The 14,913-nt window shown below is 31.0% G+C and overlaps 2 protein-coding genes across 3 annotated transcripts in view; one reads left to right on the top strand and one right to left on the bottom strand.

Annotated features, from left to right (window-relative positions):
* The first annotated feature begins 78 nt into the window (after positions 1-78).
* LOC144851050 (netrin receptor DCC-like) lies at positions 79-3,462 on the top strand. The gene is made up of 7 exons (XM_078708571.1): positions 79-127; positions 380-703; positions 1,092-1,358; positions 1,964-2,230; positions 2,381-2,478; positions 2,582-2,701; positions 3,170-3,462. Exons 1-7 carry the CDS (start codon positions 79-81, stop codon positions 3,317-3,319), a joined length of 1,275 nt encoding a protein of 424 aa, XP_078564697.1. The 3' UTR covers positions 3,320-3,462.
* A 1,573-nt stretch (positions 3,463-5,035) lies between these two features.
* LOC144849745 (uncharacterized) overlaps positions 5,036-14,913 on the bottom strand; it is a 51,123-nt gene continuing 41,245 nt past the window's right edge. For both annotated transcript variants that reach the window (XM_078706775.1, XM_078706776.1), the window contains 12 exons: positions 14,529-14,545; positions 13,534-13,659; positions 12,893-13,201; positions 12,751-12,792; positions 11,951-12,298; positions 11,684-11,729; positions 10,799-10,948; positions 9,623-9,807; positions 9,075-9,155; positions 6,679-6,773; positions 6,453-6,596; positions 5,036-6,140 (listed from right to left, as the gene is read on the bottom strand). In XM_078706775.1, the coding sequence (XP_078562901.1) occupies positions 5,838-6,140; positions 6,453-6,596; positions 6,679-6,773; positions 9,075-9,155; positions 9,623-9,807; positions 10,799-10,948; positions 11,684-11,729; positions 11,951-12,298; positions 12,751-12,792; positions 12,893-13,201; positions 13,534-13,659; positions 14,529-14,545 (1,846 nt within the window). In that variant the 3' untranslated portion in view covers positions 5,036-5,837. The remainder of the gene's footprint in view (positions 6,141-6,452; positions 6,597-6,678; positions 6,774-9,074; positions 9,156-9,622; positions 9,808-10,798; positions 10,949-11,683; positions 11,730-11,950; positions 12,299-12,750; positions 12,793-12,892; positions 13,202-13,533; positions 13,660-14,528; positions 14,546-14,913) is intronic.

Genomic DNA, 14,913 nt, shown 5'->3' on the forward strand with positions numbered 1-14,913 from the left:
GGAAGAAATATATAATAGATTTCCTCCATGCTGTAAACCAATATTACTAAAAAGTTGTTTTCTCTATTTTTTTTTCAGATGGGTTTGAAGGGAATTTTATTTATTGTATATATACAATCTTTAGTCGGTAAGATAATTAAAATATAATAATCAACAACTAAACGACAAATACACTTTTTATTCAGCCAGTTACTATTGAACTATTTTTCAATAACCATTGATTACAAACGCATGAAACTAAAAACAGTTGGTTGAGAGCAGTTTTATTCTTTTACTTGTTTGTATTATCTAGAATATATATTTTTTTAGGTTGAGACAGTACAATTTTGAATTATCATTGGTAAAATATAAACAGTAGGATATGTTTGATATTTTAAAGCACATGGTCAAACGACCTTTAACCAGACAGCTAAAGAAGGCGATGCTGAAGTGGTGATAACTTGTGATTATTCACAATTTACTTCTACACCTGATGCAATACAATGGGATGAACTAAATGAAGAAGAAGTAACAATCAACCCAGGAATTGTGAATGATAAAAGGATGGAAAATGGACGTTTCCAGTTACACACTGCTCCTGGTGAAGCTAGTCTGGTGATCTTACATCCTTTGAGAAACGATTCTCACAGAATATTTAGATGCCAGATACAAACCGCAGATGGATTGATTAAATTATTAAGTCCATCTATGCTAACTGTATATTGTGAGTATAACAGATAATCATGATGTAGCCTGAAAAAAAAAACACATCATAAACCGACATTCTTAATGAATTAAAAAAAAAAATTGTAGGCCTATAATTGTAAATGTTCCCACGTCACGCCAATAGTATAACTCCGGAATTAGAGTTTTCTTGAGTACCAATAGGCATAATACTATTTTTTTACACTTCTTTTTGTTGTAATTTGTGTTGACTACATCTTTATTTGTCTGCTGTCTAATTTGTTTTATACCTTTTCTCAGACTTGGATCAGCCACGTCTTAATGCCTCATTAATACTAGATCTACTCTATAAATGTCTTTCATTCTTCCATTTGTAAATTGTTTTATTTTTATACCATTATTTTCGTTTTTTGTATTGTTTTTCTCAGACTTGGATCAACCACGTCTTAATGCCTCAGCAAGCACTGCTTATGAAGGTGAAACAGTCACATTTACTTGTAGTAAACCTGATGGTGATCCTATTCCTTACATTACTTGGTATAACGATGGACAGAAGATAAATACCAACGGCAATGCCCTTAAGATTGAATCAGCCACTATGGATGACAGTGGTATATACACATGTAAAGCCGAGAGTGATCATTTTAAGGGAGTTGATGCTAAAACTAGTGCCGTAAAACAGTTGGAAGTATTTTGTATGTAGAAAATATATGTTGTGGTATATTTGTTTGTATCTAATGATAGCCTACTATTAAAGATATGAGCCGATCAAAAATATAGTTTTTATGTAATATACGGTAGTAATCTGAAGTTTCGATAAGTTGAATTAGAAAAAAATACCACTGTTTGGTTTTCCTTTGTTTTGTTTTCTTGTAAAAATAAACTTTCTGTATCTATATTCTGAATACTTAAATTTTGAATATCCTTATTATTTTTTCTGCCCCTACTCCTCCACCTCTTGAATGTTTCATTTACTTTTATAATTTGCTTTGTTTATTAATAGTTTTCTTGTTCATCATTTACCATATATTGTACTGTACTTCTAGAAAGGGTCCCATAATTAAAAATAACTTTTTGAATTTGCTTTGTTTATTAATAGTTTTCTTTCTTTCGTTTCTTTTTCTTTCATTTAGAGTCCTGTGGGTCCTCTTCTGAAAGGGCCCAGCTATATTCATAACTAAATAAAGGTGTGATGAACTGAATCTGTAATAACAAGCTTAATTTTCTTGCTGTTAGGCCTATATCGATTCCAAAAGAATATTCATTTTCTTAAGCTTTAAGCTTTATCTTCCCTCATTAGATATGATCGCAACATTCAATCATGAAGATTGTTTTGCAACCTGTACAGCAGAGGGCCATCCCAAGCCATTATCAGTATTGATATTACAAGATGGAGAAGTGGTTAAGAAAGGAGAAAATACAGCAACTATAGAAATTAATGATGAGATATGTTCATCAAATCTTACATGTTATGCAGAGAATGAAAAACTTAATGCCTCTACATCACTTGAGAACTGTAGGCCCAAAGCAGATATGCCTACAGATGGGCCTACAGAAAATTTGAAAGGTATGTCACCATATTGTATTTACCAAGTAATATGTGTTAGTGTCTGAATGATTACATTTCAACTTTACTTTCAACCACTTTAGACCAGTATTGAAAATAAGTATTTGCAATGATTTCACAACCAAACTAACGGTTAATTCTTTTCTAAAGTTTTAGATGATTCGTTTCAAGTGGGTACGGTAGGCCTACTAATTGTGGCTATCATCATTGCATTCATTCTTGGTTCTGTTCTTACATGTTATATTGCTGTAAGTACTTTTTGTTTACAGTTTTAAGTCAAGATGATGAATAAACATTCCTTTAAGCACCCAACGAACAAACTAATACTTTGTATTGAAATTGTTTCTTTAGCAAAGACGATTAAGAGAAGTCCATTCAAAATATAAAAATCTTCAATGCCAAGTGAAAACTCAATCCAATGTTGACGTTTACAGCGAGCTCAACAGAGTCCAATTTAGGACAAGAACACAGGTAAAAAAACCTAAATACATTAATACTGAACAGATTTACAATCAATTTTGACAACTCTGTGGTTTGACGCTGTTGAAGTATTCCAACAAAACAGAATCAATTGGAGAGTGAAATCATAATTTTCCAATATTCTATTGTTGTATCATGGATAAATTCCTCTATGGTTGTACTCAATAAACGTCTAAGTTGTTTTTGATTTGACAGAGTGAACAGCGGGAAAAAATCAACAACACGTTGCATCCAAGTGGGAATTAAGCTTAACAAAAAATAACGTTCAGTGTAGGCAAGATTCTGTTGACATTAATAAATATACCCAGTATATTTAATTATATCATAAGCAATCTAAACTTGTTTTTAAGTACCATGAATTTGTTAGTGACTAATAAACCTTCTTATATACGACATAGCACATACATTGATAACATTTTACAACTAATTATTATTGCTATTGTTTGTTTGTTTTTTTAGGAAAGAAAAGAGATTGAAATCGAATGTCAAACTCCTGAAAGTCCTATTTCTTCAAGTCAAGAGGTTATTTATGAAGAGCCTCGTGATTGTATTAAGTCACAGAAAGAAAGGGTTGCAGAACCACATTATAGTGAACAGTTATACGACTAAACGTTCATCTCGAATAAGTGTTTAAGTTACAAATTAATGAATAGTAAAATTAGGGCCTAAGATAAGATAACCATGATAAAGTATGGTTGGTACACATAGAAATTTGTAATTTGGAAGAGGTGAGCGATACCATCTTCTCTGTTAGGCCTGTTTATTTCGAACCATGGAGGAAAAAATAAAAATATGTTTTCCTCCATGTTCGAACAGACTGATTACAGACTGATTGTTATCGATAATTACTGCATTTTTTTTACAAGTAGTTAATTAATGAAAACAAATTTTCAAATGAAGATCTGTTAATTGATAAAGTTTAAAACAATTCTTATGTAAATGTAACTTGTAGTAATAGAAACTGTATAGAAAGTCACACTGAAAACATCTTATGCAAATGAAAACAATAACTGTTTTGTTTATCGTACCTTTATGATGATACAAGATACGAGGCCTACTCTGTGTAGCACAGGCGACTCATTTAAAGTTCTTTGTTAATACATATAACAACCAGTAGCATTCGAAATACTGTAAAACAGTGATGAACGCTGCTTACAAGTTACCGAGGTCTCAGCGCGGTTTATAATTCTGTGACAAATATGATGCTGTGTTACAGTATTTTGATAGCAATTATGTTACTGCTGCAACATAAACAAGTTGAAGAAGATTAGAAAAGTGTTATGTAAAATAATAGAAAGTAGTAGATAGTAACTTTAAACTTTCTCTCGCATCTTACATGCCTAATTCTACTTTGTTAATACATGAAACTATTATTGCAATTTATTAAAATGTTACTGATTGATTAACCTACTTATAGGCCCATCTGGCTAATTTGAAAACCTGTTCGTGTCCGGCCTTTTTAGGTTATATTGTATTGTATTATGTTAATACTGGTCAAATAAACGAAACGAAGAACGAAAAGTCACACCGAACGATCGATTATGCAAACAATTAAGCTATACTTGTTTTCTTAATAGAAACTGTATGAAAAAGTATGTGTTGTTGTACAGGCAACAAATTTCAAAATGGCAAAAAAGGGTGTGTTGTTTAAATGTAATAAACAGTAACGTATTTTTCAGATATTTTATTAGCATATCAAATGTTTTTTTAGAAATCAATAGCTTTCCATTATTATACTCTTTGTTTCTGAATCATGTGTAAACAAAATGTCGAAAGTTAACCGAAAATGAGCCTCGGAAAATTCTGACAGAACAATCTGCAAATAAAAAAATATTGATATTGATATAAAAATGGAAAAAAAAATACTTCAATGAACATCCAACAATTTCGTCGTTAATTATTCATTTTTCTTGTTCAATTTTATAAGCAATGCATTACTTTAAAATGTAGCATTTTTTACATTAGTGTACAGTACTGTAGGCGTACAAACCAACCTAAAACATTCCTTCAGGACGTTGAAGCTGCTGTAAACTGTGAAATCAACGACTTTGATACAAACACCTTAAAAATCAGCGCAACAAAACGTAAAATTAACTCGAAACGTAAACATCAACAAAAGACGTTAAAAATCAACGAAATTTTCTTTTTTCACGATTAACGCTCTGCACTACTGTATTACAAATAATATATTATTGGCTGGCGTAGAAGTGAGACAACTTCCTTATATAAACAAAACTAAGCTCGCTTTGTGCAAATCGTACCGACATACCATAAAGTATTGTGTACTACTTTTGGGGCACATAAACTAATACAATAAAAGACAATGACTATAGTATAATTTATTAATGCAAAATGAAATGAAGTACAGTGTAGTATACTATTCAATTAAAGACACAGATTCCTTAATATAATATGTGATGATGAAAAGTGTTTGACGAAAGCCTTGCGGTGGTAAAAACAGTTTCTATGTTTCAATGTTAGGCTTTACTTGGTCATATTCAAACAGACTGAATTTCACTGTGGACAATTATAATGTTTAACATAAATGCGACATTTCTAATAATCTGTTTCCGGTATACATTAGTTATTTACTAAAATGTTGTAGTATTCATCAGAACCAAAAAAGGTAGACTTTACTTTACTTTACTGTTCACATTTTATAAAAATATTACATCATAATAACAAGTATTTCAAAATGCATAAATACAGAGAATTTTTTTCAACATTTTCTTTGATTTCAAGCACACAATTTGTATTATTGATTTATTATTACTATAATTATTATTACTCTAATTATTATTAATATACTAATAAAAACTAATGAACGAATACATTATTATGGTACATTAACCTATCATAGACAAGTACATTATTAAGCAAGTCACTGGATTAAAAATAGTATTATAGTACACATTAAAATCAACATTCTAGATTTTACTGAAGAGTCTAAACTACTTGCTTCTCTAAAAACAATATTATTTTAATTATCTGTATTACAAATCAAGCAGTTTTTGTCACATGTATAACTCAACAACTGAAATTTGTCATTGATGTTATGTGGTTAATACAACACAAAAAAGAAAAAATACGATCTCCACCCCCACCCAACTTTCTCTTATCAGAATTTTTATATTTCTGTTTGCTTAATTTCTTTCTTAGAAATCAACTGCATTCCAATATTATACCCCTTTGTTTCTGAACCATAACTGTAAACACACACTATTCCTTCTGCTTCTTCTTCCCCTTCTTTTACACTGTAGTAAGCTAGGTCAGATTCTTCTGCATTCACTGCACCTAGTGTATAAAACTGACACCAGGTTTTACAGCCATCTTCACTTAAGTAAAGTGTAAGATCCTTATTTGTCTCATTTCCATGACTTGTCACTGCTACTTGGTAGAACTCATCTGTCTTTGTTGGTATAATACCACTCTAAGAGATTTTAAATGACACCGTAATTTATGTACCATAAATAAGGCAAATATAGTTTAAATAATCATTGTGTATTGATAAATGCGAGTAAAAATAAGACTATTAATTTATATACTATTTAAATATAAATTACTAAAAGTGCACATAGAAAGCGCAAATCTCGATCTATGCCTAGGCAACATAACCTCTCGTGTTTCTGGCGGAGGTAACACATACAATGTGTACGAGTGTAATGCATAAAGTAGTAGTGCTTTATAGAATATGACAAAGAAATGACAGTAGCCACTAGAGATACAAAATAACATCGCATACCTGGCATTCGAGATTTGTCTCTTCTTTCTCATTCACAACATCAACTGTTTTACATCCATCCTTGCTGTTTATAATAAAAAGATGTGTACTATCATCTTCCAATGTACAGATGATGTAAACTTGATCTTGACCATATTCAACAACCTACAGGTAATAAAAATCGTTATACAAGGTGTTAATTAAAAACATTTTATTGTATGAAAAGAGAATTCACTCGTATTCTTACTTGTGTATGTATTCCTGATGTAACTTGTAGTTTAATAACATGTTCAATGTTACAGTTGTCACCATCATCAGTACTTATTATTACAAGTAGGCTTCCTACAAAAACAACACAAATAATTTATATTTCTTATGACTGTTAATAGCTCATGACAGATGCAAAATTACATCATATGTATTTTCATATAAAAGTATTAATGCTGGCCCAACAAAATATTTTCTGAATCATGTTTACTTTTCTGACAATTGTCCCAGTGTATACAATTTTTTGTGATATTACATTGAGTGTGAGTGTTTGGAAATGAAAAACACAACTTATTATTTAAAGACCCATTCCCTACAATTTGTGACGTTTTGTAAAAATAATGCATATATATAACTTTAAAAACATTAAACCAAGTCATTCCTTGTCTTAAATGTAGCTCACGGTAAATGTCCTCTCGTGGACGGTCTTTAGGCCTAGCCTAGCTAGGCTTAGTTTTGTAGGCCTAGCTGGTAAACATCGGTAATGTACGAACATCGTATGCTAGCTATAGGCCTAGCCTGACGTTGTATAGTTGCTGCATTGATTGTCTTTCTGTTTTTGCCAGAATCCGTTGATATAAATTGGGGAAAACCGGTACTTTCACTGAAAAAGTCTTCCATTGTTTTGGCCTCACGATCAATTGAAAAGTGGGTGAATTACAGAAGAAAAACGAAAATATCAATCTGTACACAATGCATGTTGGGATTTATAGCGGGACGCTAAAATTATTAGAATCCACTTATTTTTCACATTTTTAAACGTTTAAAGACGAAAAAAGTTATCTCAATAGGACCATTTAGTATTTACTTTTACATTAAATGTACTTAGTGACCTTAAATGAGATCAAAAAAATGTAGGGAAGGGGACTTTAAACCAGGGTCAGGATAATTCTATAAAGAAATAGATTCTATTATTCAATAGCCTATTTTTATTTCTATAAAAAGTATTTATAGAAAATATGTGTGTTAAAATAAGTGAATGTCATGTGTAATGCCAGGGTCTGTTATAAAAAGCTAATACAATACAAGTACAGTCAACTCTCCCAATACCGGACTCTCCCAAAACCGGAATTCACGAAAAACCGGACTTTTTTGGAGGGCCCAATTTGTCCCTATTCTAAATGTACTGTAATTTATTATGAAAACCGGAATCCGGACAAATTATGAAGTACAAAACACGAAAATTAGCGTCTGAAAACCGGACGGACAGTTAAAAAACTCCAAATATTTACGAAAACAACGTAACATCGTCGTCGCTGACTCAAATTCAATACATTCACAATATACAAAAGCTTTTAACCATACCCTGACCATGAAGTGCGCGACGTTTCGCGGGGTACGATCAAATAATGTTGCCATGGAGCGCTACACTGTGATTGACAGGTCAGTTCATTGTTAACCCATGAGGCGGCAATTGCTTTGTTCCGTATCGAACTGCGGTGGGCTAGGGCTTTTTCACATCGAAGCGCTATGTCTTAATGTCTATTGTTTTTAGCAGGGAGTTGTTAACAACTCCCTGTTTTTTAGCATATGAATTGTTCAAGTTCAATTTACATTCCACTTTGTGTCTTTGTTTTGTTTAAATTATTGTTAAATTCACAATTGCAATAGGACTTTAAAAAGGAATGTTTCACTAAAAATGTGCATCATTATAAATTTGGAAATCATTATGGCAAAACGTAAATGGAATGAACTTGACTTAACTAGTGTTAATAAACTTTGAAATGTTACCAATTAATTATTGTGTCATTATTGCTTGGCTCGTTTACCTAATCAATTTTCATCATTGCTATCAAATTACGTCAAAATAAAGGAGCTTAAAAAACATGCGGTCCAGGTGTGGGCGTTTTTATTTGATTATGACACCTCTGCACATGCACATCAATCAAAGCCCCGCTTTGCTATTTTTATCACCCATGCTGCTGGCTGCTAGCTAGCTCACGAAAAAAAAACAATAAACAGACCGAAATTATGTTCACCGTACGTACGTAGGCCTTTTTGCCGTTAAAAACACATTGAGAAACAATAATTTACTATTGTAACATGTTTTATTGGTACAGTATAAATAATGTAACTTTTAAAAAAGGTAAATTGAATCAGCTTAATATTAATAAAGTAGGCCTAGGCCTATCAGTATTTATTTAATTAAAACTAGCTTGACACAATCATAGCCTAGGCCTTCCCTACGCTAGACCGCACCGGGCAGCATTCCGAACGGTGATTCAAAGCATTTTCAGTGACAACGTGATGACTTTAAAAATATGTTTTCAGGAAACCGGACTTTCGAAAAACCGGAAAATATATGCCCGCCCAAGGGTGTCCGGTATTGAGAGTTGACTGTATAAATAATAATATTCAAATTTCCTAAATAATTACTTTCTTTACTGCCATTATTGTCGATATTGCAAACTCCTGCAAGAACCAGATTCCCTGACTCTAAGCAAACACCATCAATGCCTAAAAAAAATGTATGTGTATAATATATGTTAAAACAAAAAGATAAAAATTTACTTTTATAGTTTGTAGTACTTTTATTTAATTTTGGTATTTTTTAAAGAGATCAGATGCTGCTTAAACTTAAACTAACAAAATACTATTTTGGAGAAAAAGAATAAGTGATATTTTCAAATTATTAGTTTTAATTGCATTATTCTTCTTTATAGATTATCAGGTTAGTCAGTATTTGATTGTAATTTAAAGTAGGAAAGTACAATTACTGTAGACATTCAATAGATAATATTTACAATTATCAAAAACATTTTACCAGCACATTAATGGCAGAAAAGAACATTTTAATATTTGAAATTCAGTGACATTCATATGCACAGCTCAGATATTATGCACATCATAGCCAGTTTAGCCATGGCAACTCCCAAAACTAGCAAATTTTATACAAGCCATGAATAGGTCATGCCTATACTCACATAGGAGGGATGTAACTTCTTCGATTTTTGATGGAAATTTTACATCAAATGGTTCTTTCCAATTGTCTCCATAATCATTAGTTTCTATCTTTATTGTATTCCAGTCTTTTGTGTTTTTATTTTGTTTAACACACATTAGAATCACCTTTCCGTTGTGTGTTACAATTGGTACTAGATTCTGAAAGCTGTATGGTAAATAGTATAAGTAAAAACAAACACACACTTGGCATATTTTAAAGATGTATTGTCCCTTGAAACACAAAAAAATTAAAGTCAAAATATACTAAATTTTAATTGGCCATATCAAAGTAATATTAAAGTTATTCACTTTAAGTCGAAAATTCGAGCCAAAAACAACAATTTTACGTAATTAACAGCTAAAATAATTTGATTACATTTCGTCTGGAAAATAGTCGCGAGCAAAAGTAAACAAAGATTTTAAACCATGAGTATACATTATGCATGATGCTAATTAGGATTGTTTACAACTCGTCACGGTTGAGAAGGTGTTTTTTTACACAGATCGCGAGAAAGTTTTATGATTATGCATACAGAGTAGCCAAACAAGCGCATTGCATTATAAGGTATGTTTTGATCGAAAACTTTGACTGGAAGTCAAAGTTATTTTTTGAACCAAAAAACATCTGTATTTCAGTTAAATGATTTTTTTTTCGACTAATTTTTGGTGAAAGTTAATAACTATTATGATACTTCAAAATGTCCCACTTTTTTTCGAAATCTTTTATTTTAATTTTTTTGGAATTTGACAAAGGGACAATACATCTTTAATCATTTTCATGTTTCCAATTTTTTGTTTCTACTTAAAAATATTGGAAACCTTCAAATTCCAAACTTCATTCACATCATTTTCTTTACATACATAGCACACACATATGGATTGTGGATAGCCAAAAAAAAAAGTGTTTCTATTAGTGTTTCTTACATAGAATGAATAAAAAAATTAGAAATATTTGTATAGTACAGTAGGCCTATGTTTGTAAATCATTGCTCTGAAAGGCTGAATTTCCAGATGGCTAAGCCTAAGATTGTTCACAAAGTATTTAATTTATTTAATTATTAATTAAAATCCATGGTGTGTTCCCCAAACCCAACCTTGCTGTTAAAAAACCCAACTTTTTAAAAACAAGATATTACTGTCATACTCAAATGTAATACCTTGTATCTTCTTCGTGTAAAATAACTCTTGATTCTTCCCATTCAATCAAACTCTTTATGTTCATCTTTCCCCTTCTCAATATTACATCTGAGTTATTTTTCTCAACAAAGACAAGAACATGAGAATTTATAAAAACTACTGCAGGACGTCTATAAAATAAGAGAACAAAATGGATACAAATTAACAGTATACTGCAGTAACCTGTTTTTTAAATATGTGGTTATATACTAATGTGCATGGGATGAGTAAGTATAATATAAGTGCACTCCCCCCTGATAAATTAGGCCACCCTTTCCTCGAACTTTCAATCTTCACTCTTTCCTAGATTCTGTAAACTTTGGAATGGTCTTCCCTCTGATTTAAGAGACCTTGCTCTCCTTAGCAGGTTTCGAGATTTTGTGACTAGTCTTCGCCTATTTCCATTCCTGATTTCTCCTCTCATTGCCTCTCTTCCTTTTGATTTGAGTCTTAGATTTTAATTTAACCATTTTTTTTTCTTTATTTTGCTTTTTAAATATTTTTTTTTTACCGTCATTTAGCCTATATTATATTTATATTATATTTTATTTATGTTAAAGGAAAGTCTTTAAACAGTGTTGGGTTCGCTTGTGACAATCCTGGCTTTTTGTTTCATTATATATTTTTATGTTTTCTGTTGTAATTGTAATGAGCCGATATTGAATAAATCAAATCAAATCAAATCAAATCAAAGTACTCTGACAAATTATTTAAAAAAAAACCAATATATATTACGGTTTTTTTTTAAATAATTCTGCTTGATGACAAAGCAGATGACCTAACTATTAGACCACTAGGGCTTTCATTGTTCAAAACCAATTGGTTAGCAACACTTTAACATTCAACTTAAAGAACCATGCATTTACCTGTATGTGTTATCGTGTTCATAATCAGCTGCAGTAAACACATTAACTATAAAACCAAAATATTTATTAAAATATTATTGAATATGCAGTCATAAGTGTCATAATTTGTTATGAATTACATACCATGAAGTGGAGTAGTGTCAGGAAGTTGAGTAATTGGTCATATGTTATTTTACTTATTTTAACGTTTGGCAATATTTTTAATGCAGGCAATATATTTATTTTATTTTCATAGAGACCTATAGAAATCTCCACCAATCTACTTACACTGTACACGTAAGTGTGCTGATGTTGTATGGGGTGATTTTCTTTTAAACATGTCTGTAAAAAAGTTACTATCGCCTTTCTTCGGCTTAAGTTTACATAGATACTCTCCAGCATCGGTGAATTCCACTTTCTCAAACTCTAAGCTTGTTTCATTAGACTTATAAGTTGCTTTACATCTTTTAGGCACTTTTTCTATCTTCTTTTGTTGAGATTCATCAGAAGTAAATATCAACTTGTTTTCTTTCTTCTTACACCAATTGACAACTTCTACTTTATCCTTAATTTTATACTTGCAAGTTAAAATACCCTTTTCTCCAAGTGTAACAAGATTATCCTTCATTGTGATACCTGCAAGTATGATATATTGGATGAAATTAGTTCATTATACACTCACAAATATTGTCTAATCAAATTGTATGACAAAATGAAAACAAAATTAGTCCACAAACCAGTTTTCTTAAAGATCCCTGTAGTTGCTAAAACTATTGTTTTTAACATTATTTTTATTGCTTTTTTTCATTTTTTTAAATTTTAGGCCGAAGATCAAAACTACTATAGAAGACGGATCTAAATTCAAAAGTCCGTCTTTGTTTATTTTAGGTCACTTCATAATTAATTTAGGATTTACAGTTTTAAGAAAACAAATGTTTTTAACTTTCAACATTAGATTACATATTATTACAACGATGTCAGCAGTTCCTTCTCTCCACCTTCAACTTTCTTATACCAACATGTATTGGATATTGCAGCAGCATCACCAACCCACATAAGGTTAAGCAACAATTGATCAGAATTCCTACCTTCATTAGTAGTAACAGCAGGAATATTCATTATAACAAGGTCTATAAAACAAAATGAAGAAACAAAACATTTTTCATTAATTTCTTTATAAAATAAAGTATTTGCAATTTTGTTGGCAAGTAAAATACAGATTACAATTACCTTTCTTCACTATTAGCTGTGTAGTATCTTCCAGCTTCTTTTCTCCATCAACTGGCTTCACTTCACATTGATACTTGGCAGCATCTTCAAGTACAACATTCTTTATCTTCAAAGACAGAATGTTATTTTGGTAACTTGTTACTTCAAATCTAGGATCTTTAGAACAATCCTCAATCTCTGTTGTGCCATCTTCCCTAATCTTCTTCCACTTGTAACCTGTTAATGGCATATCTGATGGTCCATATCTGCACTTCATTTCAACATTAATACCTTCTTCTGTTGAGTACTTGTGATCTACCATCTGAGTATCTAATTAATATTCATAAAAATGTTTTACAAATTTATTTTAATTTTCCAGTAATCATGGGCAGCGATTACCCTGCAGTTAGGCACCTGTGTTGTATAAATTTAACTAATACAATTGTACCTTTTCTTTTAAAATTCATGAACATTTTTGTTAAAAGCATTAAAATGTATACTGAAGTCTTAATATACATACAAAATATATTGTGTTTATTATGTTGTGTTACTCAAAACCTTTACTTTTTTTATTATGTTGTATAAGTTTATAAGATTATCAAATGGTTCTTTTTTGTATTTTTATGAAATTGAACAAGTTCATTTCCAGAAATAAAACTTACAATAAACATTCAAACAGTTGATACCTGGACACTGCTGTCTGCTGCCCTCTATGCTGCAGTTGTACTCTCCTGAATCATATCTCGCGGGATTTAAAAATGTTAGGCTGATGCTTCCTCTACCATTTGCTATGGAAAATGAATGCAGACATGTCAATTTAATTTGAAAGTAAATTTTATTTATTACTGTGTTTCTGTTTCCATGTCTCTGTGGTCATTACCGTATTTATTATTATAATTGTTTTGGAGTGTGGGTGGGGGGGAATGGGTTTATTTGAGGGAGGCGTTTATTTGAGAAACGTGTTTATTTTTTTGGATGTAACATGGTAGAGGGTGTAATGGTAGAACGTTTAGTAGAAAAATTTCTACCAGATACGGAAAAATACAACACAATTAATAGGGTAATTTCCAAATAAAAAAAAAAGTCCCTGCGCGATTGCCTCAAATTTTGAAAAAAATCCAGAAATATGATTTACTATCGTACCGGTAATAGGATCGCCTTATATGATATGTAAAAATGAGGCGTGGTTCTTAGAAATTTGCAAAATGCAATTTCCTCACTTTGGAAGCTTATAGGGTTAGGTTAGGGTTATAATATCTATCACGTTTAACTTGTTCATTCTGATTTATTTCATGCCATATTGTAGAAATATAGTTTCAGATCATCTTCCCTTCTGAAGTTTTCTGCAAGCAATCAAAGTAGCCACATTGTTTAATAACACAAATTTTTCAGGATTTTCGGGGTCACGGTGGGTACATAGGATCATTTGTGTTGAAGATCCATTTTCTAGTACATCACCACTGGAAAATGGATTATACCTACCAATTAATGAGCATAATACTAGTACATTTTGTTATTGAAGACAACAAGTCTACAAGTCGAGTTATTATTTCAAACCACTTTCTTTTTAACATCAATATAAAATGTAATGTTAATGTAAATGTTTTGTAATATTATTTTGAAATTTTATATTACAAATATGATATCTGTTACTTACTGTATGAGCTTTGAGATCTATAAAAAAAAATAAATCAGGGATTAATTTAATTTATGTTTAAAACATACAGTATGGTCAAATTCCATGATTTTTTATTATGCACTTTTACAGTGCAACATTTTCAGTGGTAACACTAACAGTGGTAAAATAAAGTGAGGACAAAAAAAATCACACTCCAGAAAAAAATCCACTAAGCTTAAATATTGCAAAGTGTAATGAAGCAGACCACTCTTCACAAAGCATTACCCTAAATTTAATATAAAAGCTGGTACACACCGTGATAACTTTACTTTACCAATAAAAATTATATTATATGTATATTGAAGCCATTAAACAATGTTACAGAAATGCAATTTGCTCACAAACAAATTGATTTTGCATTAGT

The sequence above is a fragment of the Antedon bifida genome, chromosome 8, assembly GCF_963402885.1.
Source record: "Antedon bifida chromosome 8, ecAntBifi1.1, whole genome shotgun sequence".
NCBI lineage: Eukaryota > Metazoa > Echinodermata > Crinoidea > Comatulida > Antedonidae > Antedon > Antedon bifida.

Bases quoted from the DNA above. Each gene is read 5' to 3' on its own strand.
- LOC144851050 (XM_078708571.1), top strand. From the start codon at position 79: ATGGGTTTGAAGGGAATTTTATTTATTGTATATATACAATCTTTAGTC. The intron at 704-1,091 runs GTGAGTATAACA...TGTTTTTCTCAG, and splicing joins ATCTATGCTAACTGTATATT to ACTTGGATCAACCACGTCTT. The intron at 2,231-2,380 runs GTATGTCACCAT...TCTTTTCTAAAG, and splicing joins GCCTACAGAAAATTTGAAAG to TTTTAGATGATTCGTTTCAA.